Source organism: Notolepis coatsorum (genome assembly GCF_963971535.1).
Source record: "Notolepis coatsorum genome assembly, chromosome: 2".
Lineage (NCBI taxonomy): Eukaryota > Metazoa > Chordata > Actinopteri > Aulopiformes > Paralepididae > Notolepis > Notolepis coatsorum.
The window spans coordinates 16769572-16789544 of record NC_140166.1 but is presented as its reverse complement, the minus strand read 5'-3'; the positions used below and the strand labels follow the sequence as shown (position 1 = coordinate 16789544).

The 19973-nt window shown below is 43.7% G+C and overlaps 1 protein-coding gene across 1 annotated transcript in view; it reads right to left on the bottom strand.

Moving 5' to 3' along the window:
* Positions 1 to 1855: 1855 nt before the first annotated feature.
* Positions 1856 to 19973, bottom strand: part of LOC311222665 (surfeit locus protein 4-like) — a 51570-nt gene continuing 33452 nt past the window's right edge. The window contains exons 2-6 of the mRNA XM_084307260.1: positions 16952 to 17138; positions 15645 to 15721; positions 11754 to 11797; positions 8866 to 9052; positions 1856 to 6534 (exon numbers count right to left, since the gene is read on the bottom strand). Of these exons, the coding sequence (XP_084163386.1) occupies positions 6268 to 6534; positions 8866 to 9052; positions 11754 to 11797; positions 15645 to 15721; positions 16952 to 17138 (762 nt within the window). The 3' untranslated portion in view covers positions 1856 to 6267. The remainder of the gene's footprint in view (positions 6535 to 8865; positions 9053 to 11753; positions 11798 to 15644; positions 15722 to 16951; positions 17139 to 19973) is intronic.

Genomic DNA, 19973 nt, shown 5'->3' with positions numbered 1-19973 from the left:
CACCCAAGCATCTAAAATGTTTTACCATAGGTATCTCACCTGGGAGGGTTGTATCTTTTTTTGCATGGGTGTTAAGTGGAAGGAAAGCCGACTTCGGCCAATTTATTTTAAATCCCGATAGATCACCAAAGTTCTCAATCAACTTGAGTAGATGAGGCCATTGTATTACCATTCATCTTTATGTGTTTATGCTATAGATTATAGTAAGTAGTATCTATATGATTGTATAGTATAGATTACAGTAAGTAGTATCTTTATGTGTTTATGCTATAGATTATAGTAAGTAGTATCTATATGATTGTATAGTATAGATTACAGTAAGTAGTATCTTTATGAATGTATAGTAAATGGTAAATGGCTGCATTTATATAGTGCTTTTATCCAAAGCACTTTACAATTTGTTGCTCACATTTTACCCATTCACTTAAACATTCACACACCAACAGTGGAGGCGACCATGCAAGGTGCCAACCTGCTCATCGGGAGCAGTTAAGTGTCTTGACACTTCGACATGCTGCCCGGGAGGACCAGGAATCGAACCGGGAACCTCCGGATTACCAGACAACTGCTCTACCCCTGTCACTGTTGCCCCATATAGTATATAGATTATAGTACATTTATGATTATTAGTTTTTGAAGACAAGCTTGACACAAACAAAACGCTAAATTATGTATTATGTTTAATTTATCGCAGTTTTTTTTACCTTGTTGTACCTTGTTAAAAAAACATACACCTTTTATAGTATAGTTTGTATAGATAGAATATACGTTGTGTATTATGTTTAGTTGATCTAGTTTATAGTATAGTTTGTATAGATAGAATATACGTTGTGTATTATGTTTAGTGTATCTAGTTTAGTTGTAATTTATAGTATAGTTTGTATAGAATATACATTGTGTACAGTATGTTTAGTTTATAGTTAGTTATAGTTTATAGTATAGTTTGTATAGATAGAATACACGTTGTGTATTATGTTTAGTTTATAGTATAGTTTGTATAGATAGAATACACATTGTGTATTATGATTATAAATCTACTAGGAAAAGCCGGGAAAAACAAGCATCTCACATTTTTCTGAATGTATGTACATTTAAAAATAAAAATTACGATAAAATAATCTGAATTTATACGTTAGTTTCTTCAAAGTAACTAGTAACTGATTGGTTCAGATAAATGTAGTGAAGTAAAAATAACAATCTTTAATTTTGAGATATAGTGCAAGCCCAAATTAAATTGACATTATCAACTTCAGAGGCCAGAATGTGGGACCTATATACACATTTACTATCCAATAGCATTGTGAGGCTGAACAACAGGACCCATTGACTATGTAAATGTGCAAAAGATTTTTTGCAACCGAGGGTCTTACAGGGTTATTAAAGCACAAAGTTCCCTAAAATGAAATTAAATACCTCAGAATTGTACCTATGTAGAGTACTTGAGTAAAAATACTTTCCACCACTGCATATTATAAGGGGAAACTCCAATATATCCATACAGTATATAGCAAGCAGACCACAGAGCTAATTGTGCATGCGTCCGACAAAAGGTCCATGCTGAGTGATTTGCCATGTGTGACCACGGTGGCAGTCCAAAGTTGCTATTATTTGTTAAGGTGGGTGAAGTATATATATATATATATATATATATATATATAGATAAGATCATAAATAGTATTTATGTATTTACTTGGCATTACTAAGTCCATCAACTAGTTCATACTTTACCCAATAATAGCAACCTGCAGATTCAAAGGTTATCCACTAGAGGGAGTAAGAGCCCTTGTTAAACTGACTCAACCAACCAATAGTAGTCAAAGGGCTTGTCTCAGTCAGATGAAATAACAGCAGGAAGTGGAATGAAGTGATTTATTAGTATCATTCTTTAAAAAAAAAAGCCAGTAAGTGATAAGAGGTGGGGAATGATGGAGATTCTATCTTCTAAGAAAAAGAAAAAAATCTATTCCCTAAATTTTTTTTTCAGTTTTGCAATATGGTACTTTATCACCCACAGGAAAAAGGTACATATTGTACGTTATGTTATAACCATAAGTAATATATTGACATATTCATGAAAATGTACTTAGTCTACAATTGTTAGTTCGACTCCCGGTCGCAGGTCCCGGTTTGTTTTGGACTTTCACCAATAGAATATGTAAATATATTACTTATGGCTATAACATAATGTACATTATGTACATTTTTTCGTGTGGTCGATTAGTACTTTATATATGTTTTCTGATGAGACCGTGTTGGCACAGACCCACACCACCTGCAGACCCACGCAGAGTGACAGAGTGAGTGAGTGACCACAATAAATTTTTACTGTATTTATTAAACAGTCAAAAACACATGATAGAAAACCATTTATATTTGTCACCGTCATACTTTATATAAACTGAAGTCTTTAGAGGAAAAAAATCACACACGTTTTTTTTTTTTTTTTTTTGGAAGAGACAACCTCTGCCTCAATGTTATTTAGAAACTGTGATGTAATGAAATCCACATTTGATGCTTTCACATTCACATTTTCAAACATCCCTCATATAAAACCTTCAAACGGGTTATTTTGAGTTGGACAAATGCTAAAAGGGACACAACAGAGAAGTCAGGGGACTCTGTTGACTGGAACACAGGACATATTAAAATGTATTTATTAAGCCACTGGGTAAAACTCACAACACACCTAACTGTTTGAATACATCTGTGACAGACAGGCAGGCAGACAGAGAGATGGAGATAGACTGACTGACTGACTGACTGACTGCCTGCTTTCTCAGACCTTGCACTTTTATATCCTGATCACCAATAGCCAAATAAAATATGATGGTAATATAATAGTATTACCATGGAAACTGTAACTAACAACCATAAACGGTAAACAGAACTCACACAGACCATAAATCCCACCAGTAAACGGGATAACATGTTTACATGCCTCAGTATCTCAGATAATATCAGCATCATATCACAGATATCATATTCGGGTTTCTCATAGCCAGGATATGAGCTTATCCCTGCTGTTGTAAACAGGACATGGTGTTGTTTACAAGTACTGTCTCATAGAAGGAATACTAGTTCTGACCTGAATAATATTATAATAAAGATGTTCAGGCAAGGGGAGCAGGATGGCTGGCCTTTTCAAAACGAATGTACGAGATCCTATTTCATCTGATATAAGAAAAACTGGGAAGAGAGATGGTGAGAGTGAGAGTAAGAGTGTGTGTGTGTGCATGTACTATAGTTGCAGAGTGAAGTGCTGGCAACTACTATAAACGCACCATAGTTACCACCGTGGAACGGCCTTAACGCACCAGTAGTTACCACTAGCTGGTTTGTTTTGGCCTCCGACAGGGACACACATACTAGGAGCCACACACACACACGCACACACACACACACACACACACACACAAAGCTGCCCAACAGCCCTGCCTCTTTCAGTAACAATGAAACTCACTGGTGGAGAATATCAGCCTTTTACACGATGCTCTCTCAGATCCTGTCCTCCTTATTTTAGTTCTCCTCCATGACCCCTCATGCAAGGACTTCCTGTAGTTATAAGGTGAACATGTTCTGAGTGATGTGGCCCACTGCACGCACAAACACGCCTCTCACACACACACACACACACACACACACACACACACACACACACACACACACACACACACACACAAGACTAAAGCAGCTGTAGCAAAGAGCATAATGTAAAAGGCGTATGTTCCCCTACATCCTACAGCCTGTGCTGTTGTCAGCTGTAACAGTGATCGAGCGTTGTGTTGGCTAGACTTGCTGGGAAGTGTGTGTTCATATTTGCCTCAGTGTCACTACAGTGTGAGTGGGAGAGAAGTGCACCTATCTGATCTGACATGTGGGACCTTGTTTAGTTCTTTACTCCGTAGACATCATTACATTAAGCCCAAACTAGCCTAGCATTGCAGATCAGGTCACCAGCGTCAGTGCGTTCTCTGCAACGTCCGGTCATTTAAGGTTAGCAGTTTGCCTTTTAGAAATTGGAACGTTAACGAAACATACGATCCTTTGGCGAAACACAATTTTCCCGTTAACCCCATGTGCACAAAGTTCACACACATGATTCAGCAGTGTTATGAAACGTTTGTAAACGCTAATGGTATTAAGCTAACTGGCTAAACATGCTAGCATTCTGGCTGACACCCAGCAACAGTAAAAAAAATACAAATAAAAAATCTTTGTCAGATCGCACAGGTTTTTCATTTACACGGCTGTAGGAGGGATTAGGAGATGGGAGTGGACACACGTAACTAACCAATGTAAATCTATCCATCTCCCCTACGTCATGTCTATTATCTGAGCTGTTCAAAAGCCGCTCCAATGGAACAGTAACATTCTGTATATTCTAATCGGATTGCATCACAAACGCACCTGGTTCTCTTAGCTCCAGGCCTGACTGACGTGTTATGATCACCCTGGCTCCCAGAGTGAGGCTACATCTATTCAACAAACAGCCTGGTCCTCTACTGTGACAACAACTGCCAGTATCTGGTCTAAGGCACAAGGCTGTAACTCAATGGATAGAAAGCCGTCTTGTAGTGATGCACCGATGTGAAAATTGTGGCCGATACCGATAACCGATATTAATATTGCTGTTCTGGCCGATACCGATATTTACCGATGTCGATATCTCTGTATAGAAAACACTTTTTTATGATAATCAAATAAAGAGCTATTTTCCAAAACGCATAATTTCTTTACTTTTGTAACTTATTTTCAGAAATGACTGATATTTTGAAACTATTTAAGGCCAAAACATGTAAAAAGAAAAAGAAAAAAAGATTAAAAAAAAAAAAAAAAAAATGTTTTTTTTTTTTTTTTTTTTAATATCGGCCCTATCTTGATATCGGACCGATACCGATGTGTAAAAAAACTGCCATATCGGCCGATATTATATCGGCGGCCGATATATCGTGCATCACTATGTAGGACCAATACTCCCATCCACCTTGTACAGTATGAGAACAAGACAGGCCAAAAAACTAAAAAGGAACTGCGACAGATAAGACCAGCGAGGGTCACCGATTACTGTGGGAATGACCGGCGCCTTATTCTTGATGCTTTGCATAGTTGATCACGTCACACCTGATGAATACTGATCTGTACACACAACTACACATGCCTCTTCAGCAAGGCAGTAAAACAACCAACTGATTTTCTTGTTGAAAATATGAGACACTTTAGTTTCCATTAAAACAGCAGAAACACACACACACACAACTTTAAAACAGATCGTCTCCGGTTGGCCGAGAGCTGGTCAAGGTGTGGTGTTTGTTTTAGTCGAAGAATGGTGACGGTTTAACAATGTAAATAAATATTGATCTGCAAAGAGAGAGAGAGAGGTGTGTGTGTGTGAGAGAGAAGAGAGAAGAGAGAAGAGAGAGAGAGAGAGAGAGAGAGAGAGAGAGAGAGAGAGAGAGAGAGAGAGAGAGAGAGAGAGAGAGAGAGAGAGAGAGAGAGAGAGAGAGAGAGAGAGAGAGAGAGAGAGAGAGAGAGAGAGAGAGAGAGATAAGAAGAGAGACTTACGGCCCTTTCCATTACATGGTGCTGGCTCAACTGGACTCCACTTTTGGGTTTTTCATTGGGCAAAATTTGTGGATAGTACCTGGTACCGGGTTTAGTTTTTTTGGTCCATCAAGGTTCCAAGCGAGCCTTGCAGAGCAAACACTGCAGACCGCTGATTGGTCATTTACACTGGTCAAATGCAAACGCTTCAGGACAGACCAGTCCTGAACCAGCCATACATATGCTAATTATGACAGGACAGCTGTTTCAATTACAAATAGCTGGTGGTCGTTGGTACAAACAACACCGCAGGGTAGAATGACCAAAATGGTGGAAGAAGGCACCATTCATCTTTCTACATTAAAAGATGCACTTGGCTCTGAAGACTACTGTATTTACAGTGGAAAAGGAAGTACCTGGTACCAAAAGTGAGTAGGGTGGAGTTGAGTTGACCCGGTACCATGTAGTGGAAAAGCACCCTTACTGTGTACTGAACTGTGTGTGTGTGTGAGTCGTCTCCTTGACTCATCCTGCCTCCTCTTCTTCCCTTCTCCTCTCAATCCTCCATCCACCCATCCATGATCACTCTCCTCTCCTCCTCTAAACCCCTCTTCCGTCCTTCCATCCATCTATATTCTACTCCTCTAAACCTCTCCTCCATCCATCTATCCATCTATCCACTCCTCCCTTCTTTGGCTCCTCTCTCCTCATCCATCTCTCCTCCCTTCACCACTCCTTCTTCTTCTCGTCCATGGACACGCCCCCCGGGCCTCTGGCCACGACCAGCAGCAGGCCTCCTATGACCGAGGTGGTCTGGAAGAAGTCGTATTTGAGGAAGTCGTGCATGGGTTTGTAGGAAGGCAGCATCCAGAAGGCGTTGAAGTAGACGTTGATAGAGAGGAGCCAGACCACCAGGGTGAGCGCAGCCAGCTTGGTCTTGAAGCCGACGGCCACCAGGACGATCAGAGCCGTACCCACCAGGTTCTGGAGGATCTGATGGAGAGAAAAAAAGATACTTGAAATAAAAGAGACCTTAAAAGGAACACACCAACATTATGGGAATCGCTGCTTACCGTCTTCTCAGACAAGAAGATTGATACCAATTCCCTCTCTGTGCGTTCAGTAGAAAGCTATCCGGCTGCGAGTTACAGTAGCCTAGCTTAGCACAAATTAATGGAAGCGGATATGGTCCACTAGACTAACTTAAAACTCAGAGAGAGGTGTTTTTGGCCAACAGCTGGGCTAGTGGTCCGTATCCGCTTCCATTCTTCCGTTCTTCTCCGTCTGAAGCTGCCCGTCTGAAACCGCTCTGCTCACTGTCTGAAGCTGCCCGTCTGAAACCGCTCTGCTCACTGTCTGAAGCTGCCCGTCTGAAACCGCTCTGCTCACTGTCTGAAGCTGCCCGTCTGAAACCGCTCTGCTCACTGTCTGAAGCTGCCCGTCTGAAACCGCTCTGCTCACTGTCTGAAGCTGCCCGTCTGAAACCGCTCTGCTCACTGTCTGAAGCTGCCCGTCTGAAACCGCTCTGCTCACTGTCTGAAGCTGCCTGTCTGAAACCGCTCTGCTCACTGTCTGAAGCTGCCTGTCTGAAACCGCTCTGCTCACCGTCTGAAGCTGCCTGTCTGAAACCGCTCTGCTCACTGTCTGAAGCTGCCTGTCTGAAACCGCTCTGCTCACTGTCTGAAGCTGCCTGTCTGAAACCGCTCTGCTCACTGTCTGAAGCTGCCTGTCTGAAACCGCTCTGCTCACTGTCTGAAGCTGCCCGTCTGAAACCGCTCTGCTCACCGTCTGAAGCTGCCCGTCTGAAACCGCTCTGCTCACTGTCTGAAGCTGCCTGTCTGAAACCGCTCTGCTCACTGTCTGAAGCTGCCTGTCTGAAACCGCTCTGCTCACTGTCTGAAGCTGCCTGTCTGAAACCGCTCTGCTCACCGTCTGAAGCTGCCCGTCTGAAACCGCTCTGCTCACTGTCTGAAGCTGCCCGTCTGAAACCGCTCTGCTCACCGTCTGAAGCTGCCTGTCTGAAACCGCTCTGCTCACTGTCTGAAGCTGCCTGTCTGAAACCGCTCTGCTCACCGTCTGAAGCTGCCTGTCTGAAACCGCTCTGCTCACCGTCTGAAGCTGCCTGTCTGAAACCGCTCTGCTCACCGTCTGAAGCTGCCTGTCTGAAACCGCTCTGCTCACTGTCTGAAGCTGCCCGTCTGAAACCGCTCTGCTCACTGTCTGAAGCTGCCCGTCTGAAACCGCTCTGCTCACTGTCTGAAGCTGCCTGTCTGAAACCGCTCTGCTCACTGTCTTAACACATTCGGGGCCATTGGGGGCCTTCTATTCTCACGCCTTCTAACGGCAAGCATTTCAAAACAGACTTGCATTGGGCATGAGGCTGTTTGTAGAGCTAAATCTATACTTTATAGTATTGCTATCTGTCCATTCTCAATCTGTCAATTGAAACCATAAACCATCCCTTCAAAATGGCTTAAAGAAATAATTTTAAATAATCAATACGTTCTCATTTTATAGCCTTGTGAATATAAGCGTTATATGAGATTTGGGCTAGTATATTTCCTGGAAGGCGAGATACAGGGCGCTAAGCTAATAACATTAAATCGAACAGCGTTTCGGCACTACAGAAGCTAGAGCTAAAACGCTAAATGCATATTGTCGGTATTCATGGTCCACCATGAATGCATGAAAGGGGGTGGCGGGGGACGTTGTTTTTTGTTTATTGGTTACCAATAAAGGCGTTAGCCTCACTAGCCACATTCGCTGATCGGCTGGTTGAGTGTCATAACAAGGCCTGATCAGCGTGTAATTTACGTGAAAAAGATCTTACCGTGGGCCGGTTGGATCCCCAAAAGGATTTCCCAGTTATCGGTCGCCATCTGGTAGATCGATATGTCCATTGGCTGATGATATATTCCTTTACTGCATAGTGAATTCGGCGTCGCAAAAGGTATTCCAAGCTACAGGCTACAGGCATAGCTTCCAGCTAACAGTAAACTCCATTCAAAGTAAAAAGAAAGAGATCACCGTTCTGCCACAGGGCACACTGCATTATCGAGACAGCGCCCCTATGAGGATCTGGCCGGTAATGCACTTTTCAGAATTCCAAGAGTGGGGTAAATCTGCAGTGCCGCTCTGTGACATTGAGTAGGTTATAAAAATGGAATAAAAGCCAAAACAACCTTGCCGGCCCTTTAAAAGCATGGCGCCGAAACACGGAAATGTCCGTGGCTGGGCGCCAATGTGTTAAACTGCCCGGCTCACTGGGAACAACGGCCAGAACTCCCACTGTGAGTCGTCACGATCTTCAGCTCCTCTACTTACCGCTATGAGGCTGAACTCAAAGTGCAGCAGAGTCATGAACATCAGCACCAGCAGGATGCGGCCGCCTAGCTGCATGTACTGCTTAGGAGAGCTGTCCCGGAGAGACGGCACGCCGGCGAACATGCTCCTGCCCTCCCCCCTCGACTCAGCCAGCAGGAGCAGCAGACCTCCTCCCAGAGCCAGGTTCCTGGAGGAGAGAGCAGGAGGAGGGAGGAGCAGGAGGAGAGAGGAGCGAGAAGCGCGAGAGGAGCGGGAGGAGAGAGGAGCAGGAGGTGGGGGGGAGAGGGAAGAGGATAGTGAGGTGGAGAGGGAAGAGGATAGTGAGGTGGGGTGGAGGGGGAAGAGGATAGTGAGGTGGGGGGAAGAGGATAGTGAGGTGGGGGGGAGAGGGAAGAGGATAGTGAGGTGGAGAGGGAAGAGGATAGTGAGGTGGGGTGGAGGGGGAAGAGGATAGTGAGGTGGGGGGGAAGAGGATAGTGAGGTGGGGGGGGGAAGAGGATAGTGAGGTGGGGTGGAGAGGGAAGAGGATAGTGAGGTGGGGGGGGGATAGTGAGGTGGGGGAGAGGGAAAAGGATAGTGAGGTGGGGTGGAGGGGGAAGAGGATAGTGAGGTGGGGGGGAAGAGGATAGTGAGGTGGGGGGGGGGAAGAGGATAGTGAGGTGGGGGGGGAAGAGGATAGTGAGGTGGGGTGGAGAGGGAAGAGGATAGTGAGGTGGGGGGGAAGAGGATAGTGAGGTGGGGGGGGGAAGAGGATAGTGAGGTGGGGGAGAGGGAAGAGGATAGTGAGGTGGGGGAGAGGGAAGAGGATAGTGAGGTGGGGGGGAGAGGGAAGAGGATAGTGAGGTGGGGGTGGAGGGGGAAGAGGATAGTGAGGTGGGGGGGGAAGTGGATAGTGAGGTGGGGGAGAGGGAAGAGGATAGTGAGGTGGGGGGAAGAGGATAGTGAGGTGGGGGAGAGGGAAGAGGATAGTGAGGTGGGGGGGAAGAGGATAGTGAGGTGGGGGGGGGAGAGGATAGTGAGGTGGGGGGGAAGAGGATAGTGAGGTGGGGGTGGAGAGGGAAGAGGATAGTGAGGTGGGGGGAAGAGGATAGTGAGGTGGGGTGGAGAGGGAAGAGGATAGTGAGGTGGGGGGGAGAGGATAGTGAGGTGGGGGGAGAGGGAAGAGGATAGTGAGGTGGGGGGGGGGAAGAGAAGATGATAGTGAGGTCGGGTGGAGAGGATAGTGAGGTGGGGGGGAAGAGGGAAGAGGATAGTGAGGTGGGGGGAGAGGGAAGAGGATAGTGAGGTGGGGGGGAGAGGGAAGAGGATAGTGAGGTGGGGGGGGGGAGTGATAGTGAGGTGGGGGGGAGAGGGAAGAGGATAGTGAGGTGGGGGGAGAGGGAAGAGGATAGGGAGGTGGGGGGGGAGGATAGTGAGGTGGGGGTGGAGAGGGAGAGGATAGTGAGGTGGGGGGGGGGGGAGAGGATAGTGAGGTGGTGGTGGAGAGGGAAGAGGTAGTGAGGTGGGGGGGAGAGGATAGTGAGGTGGAGGTGGAGAGGGAAGAGGATAGTGAGGTGGGGGATAGAGAGAGAAGATGATAGTGAGGTGGGGGATAGAGAGAGAAGATGATAGTGAGGTGGGGGATAGAGAGAGAAGATGATAGTGAGGTGGGGTGGAGAGGGAGAGGATAGTGAGGTGGGGGATAGAGAGAGAAGATGATAGTGAGGTGGGGGATAGAGAGAGAAGATGATAGTGAAGTGGGGGGTGGAGAGGGAAGATGATAGTGAGGTGGGGGTGGAGGGGGAAGAGGATAGTGAGGTGGGGGTGGAGGGGGAAGAGGATAGTGAGGTAGGCGGTGGAGAGGGAAGATCCAAGTCAGGCGCCTAAGGAAGTTCCAAGTCAGTCAGAGATCCTTAAGAACTTCTACTCATGTACAATAGACAGAGAGCATCCTGACTGGCAACATCACCTCCTGGTTTGGGAATAGCACTGCACAAGACCGAAGCAGACTACAAAGAGTGACACGTTCAGCCGAACGCACAATTGGAGGGGGGCTTCCCACCCTCCAGAACATTTACAACAAGCGGTGCAGGGGTAAGGCTAAGAGAATCATCAAGGACTCCAGCCACCCGAACAACTGCCTCTTTGAACTGCTGCGGTCAGGAAAGCGATACCGGAGTCTCAAGGCGAGCACAGAAAGACTCAGAAGAAGCTTCTATCCTCAGGCCATCAGGCTGCTCAACGAACAATAAACACTATGCAACAACCATCAAATGCACACAGCACACACATCCACACGCACACACTCACTTTAAACAAACACACTGCAGCACCCACTCTCCACACTTTAGATCACCTAAACACACTTTATATTTATTGGTAAAGGATTTGCACTACAACTCGTACACCTTACTGTAAATTGTACCTAAATTGTACCTCATCCTATTTCTGCTTTGCACTATATAGTATTGTATATTAGTACATTGCATAGTATATTGTATATTGTATGGTAACTCAGTTACTTCTATTCTGCATCGAACATTGTACATATGTCTATACTGAACACTGTGACCTCTATTTTTACTTCTACTTTACTATTTTATTTCATACTTATCTTGTCTAGCACAGTCTCTGGAGCGTAACAGTAAGAAGCATTTTGTATAAAAGTATTCTGTACTTTTGTATGACAACTATTAAAGAAACTTGAAACTTGAAACTTGAAGATGATAGCGGGTGAATGAATTCAGTGATTCTAAAATCGGGACAGGACTGAATATGTGCTTTTGATCGGAGAGCAGTGGAAGCCTGAAGGTACTGTACATGTAGTAAACAGATTGAGAACTGGATGACAGAGTGTAGATCAACGTCTTGACAAGAGTGATGATTGTCAGGTGTGATCCGAGGCTCACCTCAAGAGGAACTTGACGTCCCATAGGATGCTGTAGGCCACCGTCTGGAGGCAGAGAGATGGCATACAGTATTATGACACACACCAGGAGGGCTTAAGGATGATTCATACCAAACACTTTTCATAACTGAACCCTTGCACTGAAGAACCATATAAGTCCATTTAGAATTTCTTTTGACATTTGCAGTTGATTTGCAGTTAATTCTAAATCACTTGGGAGTGTGAATGTGCTATTTCACCAGAAACTACTCAACTTTGACATGTCTTTAACTATGAATAAACACAACACTTTAACTTTAGAAAATAAAGTACTCAACCTCTACTGTCTTTATCTATGAATGAACACAATACTCTAACTTACCATTTTTTTGATAATAAAGTACTCAACCTCTATCATCTTGATCTATGAATGTACATAACACTCTAACTTACCATCTTTAGATAATAAAGTACTCAAACTCTACCATCTTTATCTATGAATGTACACAGCACTCTAACTTACCATCTTTAGATGATAAAGTACTCAACCTCTTTATCTATGAATGAACACAAGACTAACTAATAAAGTTTGAAAACATTGTTCCTCTGAAAACCTATATGGTTCTATAGTGTTAATACTAATATTGAATAGTGTTACTAATAGTGAATAGTGTTTGAAGTGTAGACAACAGTAGGCCTACTATACTAATAGTGAATAGTGTTTGAGGTGTAAACAACAGTAGGCCTACTACATGAATAGTGAATAGTGTTACTAATAGTGAACAGTGTTTGATCTGTAGATAACACTAGGCCTACTATACTAATAGTGAATAGTCTTTGAGGTGTAGACAACAGTAGGCCTACTATAATAATTGTGAATTGGGTACATAAAGTACTCAACCTCTACCGTCTTGAAATATGAATGAATACAACCCTCTAACTTATCATCTTTAGATAATAAAGTACTCAACCTCTACTGTCTTAGTATATTAGTAGAGGTTGATACTTAGTAACTTAGTATATTTAGATAATAAAGTTTGAAAACATTGTTACTCTGAAAACATATATGGTTATATAATGTTACTAATAGTGTATAGGGATACTAATAGTGTAGTGTTTAGGGGTGGGGAAAAAAAATCGATACGTAGTAGTATCGCGATACTTTGCGTGGCGATACGGTATCGATACAGGGACGCTGTAACAAAGGATCAAATTAAACCGAATATATATATTTATTGATTGATATATATTGCATAGTATTTGTATATCGTTTGATATCCCTTGTATATTCCTTGTACATATACACGGAATATCCCTTTAGCCCAGACCATAATATTTCATTCTCCTATTGGACAGCGGTCCACAGGCGCCAGAGCCATGCCTCCGGAGTCAGGTTCAAAGTCACCGTCAAGACATGTCTGTGCATGCCCGGCCTTGCCCAGGGATACGCGACAGAAATGAGATTGGCACTAGTTTGTTCGCCGTGCATATAAATATGGCGCAGGTGAATACAGAAGCACTTAGTCTTAGTCAAAGAGTTACCCAATAAGTTGAAGCCTCACCCACGATACGTGCGGTGAAGTATGGCCTGTTTGGCCCCAAAATAGAGCATTGAGACCGCGTGCGAATTAATAACTGAATTGTCAGAGTTTGGCGCTATACCGTCGAGTGCGACATATTTCTATTAAGTCAGTAATAGTCTATTTGTGTATAGTGTATCGTGCGGCTAAAGTTCTACAGTGACCAGCATCACCAACGCTTCCTCGTACCAGCTAGAGTGCTTATCCAGGCTGGGCTGCTTTCATGGCGCTTTCACCCGAGGAGACCTAGACGAGAACCGTGTGGACATGTACACTGGATTAATCTACCCGACGACTACATAGCCCTTTGCGGCTGGATTATATTTGCTTTGGTCCTGTGATTTATGGAGCGGAGAATCGCCGACGCCTACACGTGTTGGATTTACCCTGTGAGGAGACCACTCGAGTCCGCGCCTCAGAGAGCCTGAGGCCGGCTAGCTTTCTTCACTGTGGAGCTACAGTCTACGGAGAACAGCTGTATTCGTCTGTGGATCAAGAGACTATTGCACCGTCTCCTGTACTTGGAGTCTCCTTAGTCATCGTTGACCAGACTCTCTACTATCGACAGATCCTCTACCCCTGCTGGCTTACAACCGGGGGGACCCTTCCAGTATCTCCCGCTATATATTACTAGTGTACCATAGATATAATTCCCTAAGATTCAGGTTGTATAATTACCTCCTGCGTAACCAGAGAATGGACATTCATTATTGATTTGCCTACGCACATTCCTTTGCCTTATAAGCGCATCCAAAGTATAATAGAGAAGTATATTATGTACCTTTTGCTGCAATAAATACTTGATTATACCTTTGTGTGGAACCGATTCAATGTGGGAAGTGTTCATCATATTTATATATCATGTACTGTATGGCCAGTAATTAAAGTACATAAAGCGGTAGTGGTTTAATGATACCATACTTATCAATACAGTCAGGGAATTGTACCCCTCAGTTACAGACGCCAAGTATCGATATTTAATTATTCATATATATATATATATATATTTTTTTTTATAAGGAAGTTGCATTGTTCATTTCAATACCTGTAATAGTACAGTAGTCCACACACACACATGTGCATTCAGTTAAGTTGGAATATGACTGTAATACAAACAGTTCAGTTTGTCAGGTACATGCAACACAGATTACAGTGTTTACATCTGTCTGCTTGAGAAAATACCATGTTCTGCAATAACAATTATTGAAGTGAGATGAACAGACTGAACTTTATTTTATTAGATAAAACATGTTGACAAAGTTTTACTTTGCAGTTGAAAAAAGGTAATAAATTAAATGTGATAAAAAATAAATAAAGATACTCAGCGTATCGCGATATATTTAGTATCGCGATACTATCGTACCGTGACGCAAGTATCGCGGTAGTATCGTATCGTGAGGTCTCTGGCGATTCCCACCCCTAATAGTGTTACTAATAGTGAATAGTGTTTGAAGTGTAGACAACAGTAGGCCTACTATACTAATAGTGAATAGTGTTTGAGGTGTAGACAACAGTAGGCCTACTATACTAATAGTGAATAGTGTTTGAGGTGTAGACAACAGTAGGCCTACTATACTAATTGTGAATTGGGTACATAAAGTACTCAACCTCTACCCGTCTTGAAATATGAATGAATACAACCCTCTAACTTACCATCTTTAGATAATAACTCAACCTCTACTGTCTTTAACTATGAATGAACACAAGACTATACTAATAGTGAATAGTGTTTGCGGTGTAGACAACAGTAGGCCTACTATACTAATAGTGAATAGTGTTACTAATAGTGAATAGTGTTTGCGGTGTAGACAACAGTAGGCCTACTATACTAATAGTGAATAGTGTTTGAGGTGTAGACAACAGTAGGCCTACTATACTAATTGTGAATTGGGTACATAAAGTACTCAACCTCTACCCGTCTTGAAATATGAATGAATACAACCCTCTAACTTACCATCTTTAGATAATAACTCAACCTCTACTGTCTTTAACTATGAATGAACACAAGACTATACTAATAGTGAATAGTATTTGCGGTGTAGACAACAGTAGGCCTACTATACTAATAGTGAATAGTGTTACTAATAGTGAATAGTGTTTGCGGTGTAGACAACAGTAGGCCTACTATACTAATAGTGAATAGTGTTACTAATAGTGAATAGTGTTTGCGGTGTAGACAACAGTAGGCCTACTATACTAATAGTGAATAGTGTTACTAATAGTGAATAGTGTGTGAGGTGTAGACAACAGTAGGCCTACTATACTAATAGTGAATAGTGTTACTAATAGTGAATAGTGTTTGCGGTGTAGACAACAGTAGGCCTATATCTCACCTGCAGGGCAATGATTCCAAACAGGCCAAAGCAGGCGTACTGAACAAAGTTCCTACTGAGAATTAATACACAGGTACCTGGACAGAGAGAGAGAGAAAGAAAGAGAGAGCGACTCTGTTTTTTCCCCTTCAATGTAGACAACATTGTGATGTATTTATTCACCCACTTCTGCTGTTGTAGTTCTATTTCTGGTTTCTGAACTTGCTGGCAAACATGCTAGAGAGCGTGGATGTTCCCAAACTCAAAATGTGGATGTTCCCAAACTCAAAATGTGGATGTTCCCATACCCAAAGTGTGGATGTTCCCAAACCCAATAAATAATACATAAATATAAGCAAACATGCTTAGCTGGCTCATTCTCCTCGCAACAAAGATGGACCTTGAAGGCTAATACTGTATATCTCTTTCTAGACAGACTATTATGTCACGTACACATGGGAAGAGCTAGTGTCTGTCTGTCTGTCTGTCTGTCTGTCTGTCGCTCTGACCTAGCTGTCTGTCTGTCTGACCTAGCTGTCTGTCTGTCTGTCGCTCTGACCTAGCTGTCTGTCTGTCTGACCTAGCTGTCTGTCTGTCTGTCGCTCTGACCTAGCTGTCTGTCTGTCTGTCGCTCTAACCTAGCTGTCTGTCTGTCTGTCGGTCTGTCGGTCTGACCTAGCTGTCTGTCTGTCTGTCTGTCGGTCTGACCTAGCTGTCTGTCTGTCTGTCTGACCTAGCTGTCTGGCTGTCGCTCTAACCTAGCTGTCTGTCTGTCTGACCTAGCTGTCTGTCTGTCAGTCGGACCCAGCCGTCTTTCTGTATGTCTGTCTGTCTGTCTGTCGCTCTGACCTAGCTGTCTGTCTGTCTGTCTGTCTGTCTGTCTGTCTGTCTGTCTGTCTGTCTGTCTGTCTGTCTGTCTGTCTGTCGCTCTGACCTAGCTGTCTGTCTGTCTGTCTGTCTGTCTGTCTGTCTGTCTGTCTGTCTGTCTGACTGTCTGGCTGTCTGTCTGTCTGTCGCTCTGACCTAGCTGTCTGTCTGTCTGTCTGTCTGTCTGTCAGTCTGTCTGTCGCTCTGACCTAGCTGTCTGTCTGTCTGTCTGTCTGTCTGTCAGTCTGTCTGTATGTCTGTCTGTCTGTCTGTCAGTCTGTCTGTCGCTCTGACCTAGCTGTCTGTCTGTCTGTCTGTCTGTCTGTCAGTGGCTCTGACCTAGCTGTCTGTCTGTCTGTCTGTCTGTCTGTCAGTCTGTCTGTGGCTCTGACCTAGCTGTCTGTCTGTCTGTCTGTCTGTCTGTCTGTCTGTCTGTCTGTCAGTCTGTCTGTGGCTCTGACCTAGCTGTCCAATGAGGTTGATGAGGACGAAGCAGGAGGCCAGGAACCAGCCACACCTCCAGGCTGAGGAGATGTACTCTGTCTGCTCGGCCCACTGGAACCACATCCTGAAGCCGTCCTCCAGGAAGGTGCTGATCAGACACAGCCTGGCCACGTGGGGGAGGTACTGCTTGGTCACTCGCAGGAACTGGAGAGAAGAGGAGTTACGTTACGTTAAATAGAATACAGACAGACAGACAGACAGACAGACAGACAGACAGACAGACAGACAGACAGACAGACAGACAGACAGACAGACAGACAGACAGACAGACAGACAGACAGACAGACAGACAGACAGACAGACAGACAGACAGACAGACAGACAGACAGACAGACAGACAGACAGACAGACAGACAGACAGACAGACAGACAGACAGACAGACAGACAGACAGACAGACAGACAGACAGACAGACAGACAGACAGACAGACAGACAGACAGACAGACAGACAGACAGACAGACAGACAGACAGACAGACAGACAGACAGACAGACAGACAGACAGACAGACAGACAGACAGACAGACAGACAGACAGACAGACAGACAGACAGACAGACAGACAGACAGACAGACAGACAGACAGACAGACAGACAGACAGACAGACAGACAGACAGACAGACAGACAGACAGACAGACAGACAGACAGACAGACAGACAGACAGACAGACAGACAGACAGACAGACAGACAGACAGACAGACAGACAGACAGACAGACAGACAGACAGACAGACAGACAGACAGACAGACAGACAGACAGACAGACAGACAGACAGACAGACAGACAGACAGACAGACAGACAGACAGACAGACAGACAGACAGACAGACAGACAGACAGACAGACAGACAGACAGACAGACAGACAGACAGACAGACAGACAGACAGACAGACAGACAGACAGACAGACAGACAGACAGACAGACAGACAGACAGACAGACAGACAGACAGACAGACAGACAGACAGACAGACAGACAGACAGACAGACAGACAGACAGACAGACAGACAGACAGACAGACAGACAGACAGACAGACAGACAGACAGACAGACAGACAGACAGACAGACAGACAGACAGACAGACAGACAGACAGACAGACAGACAGACAGACAGACAGACAGACAGACAGACAGACAGACAGACAGACAGACAGACAGACAGACAGACAGACAGACAGACAGACAGACAGACAGACAGACAGACAGACAGACAGACAGACAGACAGACAGACAGACAGACAGACAGACAGACAGACAGACAGACAGACAGACAGACAGACAGACAGATGAGAGAGATGACAGACAACATCACAAGGTGGTGAAGTTACTGAATGTGAAAGCATTGGGCAGAACTCAGACCTGGTCAACTATGGTAACTAACAGTGTCCAATGGGCTTTTTGGCCACTAGTTGATGAAATTGGCGCTATATAGACACATTCGCTGTATACGTCAGACTCCGTGTGCGCACGCATCAAGGGGGCAAACAGAATGTAATCCTGGTCAGAACAACATATTTGCATTTGTTAACCATGCTAGCGATCTAAACAATCAATCCATGCCAAAGCTAGATGTGTAAAAGATGAAAGACTCACACTCACAGCCATCAGGGCTGACCTTCGAATTTTTTTTTGGCAATCGAAGCTTCGGGGCCGAGCTTCGATTTTAATTCGAAGCTTCGAATAAAAAAAAGAAATTAATAACTTTTTTTTTTTTTTTATACATTTTTTTTTGTATCTTATGTTGTGGGACTTGTACAGCACTCTGGTAAACTTTGTTGTTTTTAAATGTGCTCTATAAATAAAGTGGATTGGATTAATGAATTAAGTAGCCCCTTTCGTGACTGTGACGCAGCCAACACAGTGTGATTTAATTCAAGGTGGATCGCTGTTGTCGTTTGAACAACTTCAGATTTCATGGGAACTACCAATCCCCCAAATCAAGAATGTTTAAGATGAATGAAGTAAGATTTTGATTATTTGAAATATGGCCTGTGTAGACTAATCTATGCACAGAATTATGTCAGTCTACAAGGTCCGGATTCTACATGGTCCGGCAATGTAGACCTTGTAGACTCCACTACAGACCAATTATCAGTGAATGTTCATGCATTTTTAAGAAGGGCTACTTCCACAAAAAAAACAAAGAACTCACCAAAACATCTCAGTAGCACCTTATCTAAATGTTCTATTTCATATATGGAGATTCATATTTATTTATGTATTGCATGCATTTCTACATTTTATTTCCTATTTTGTTTATTCATCCCAGTATCTTTCTTTCTTATGTGTGGAATTCTACAAGGCATTTACATTCACATTTACATTTAGTCATTTAGCTGACGCTTTTATCCAAAGCGACTTACAAGTTCTGTACGACAGGTCATCAGGAAGGATACAACTCTATCAGCTGAGTAACAATGTTCATCAAAGTGTTGCATGTTAGTTACAGTGTAGGTTAGTTTATTAGGACAAGTGCATGACAGTAAGGTTAGTTAGGGTTAGATTTTTTTTATTTTATTTTTTAAATTTTATTTCAGATAATGGTTGAAGAAGTGCGTCTCTTGGGTCGACGGCGAAAGATTGGATGGGATTCGGCTGTCCTAACTGGGGTGGGTAGTTCATTCCACCATTGTGGGGCAAGGACTGAGAATAGGCGCGCGTGTAGGTGGTGTATATGTGTTTGAGGATGATATCCTTCAAACAGGCAATAGTGATGATATAATTTGGGCAGTGCTGAGCTGGGTTACTTTCCTCCAGTGTATTTGTCCCCCGGCCCCACCCAATGGCCCCATGCACACACACACACACACACACACACCGAAGTAAAAATGTAAATTAAATAAAAAATGTGAAAAAGAAAAATTTGAAAAAAAAAATTATTCATTAATTTTATTTTATTTATTTTTTTAACTTCGATTTTTTTTTAATGTTCGAAGCTTGTGCCATCGAACGAAGCTTCGAAGTATTTAAGACAGC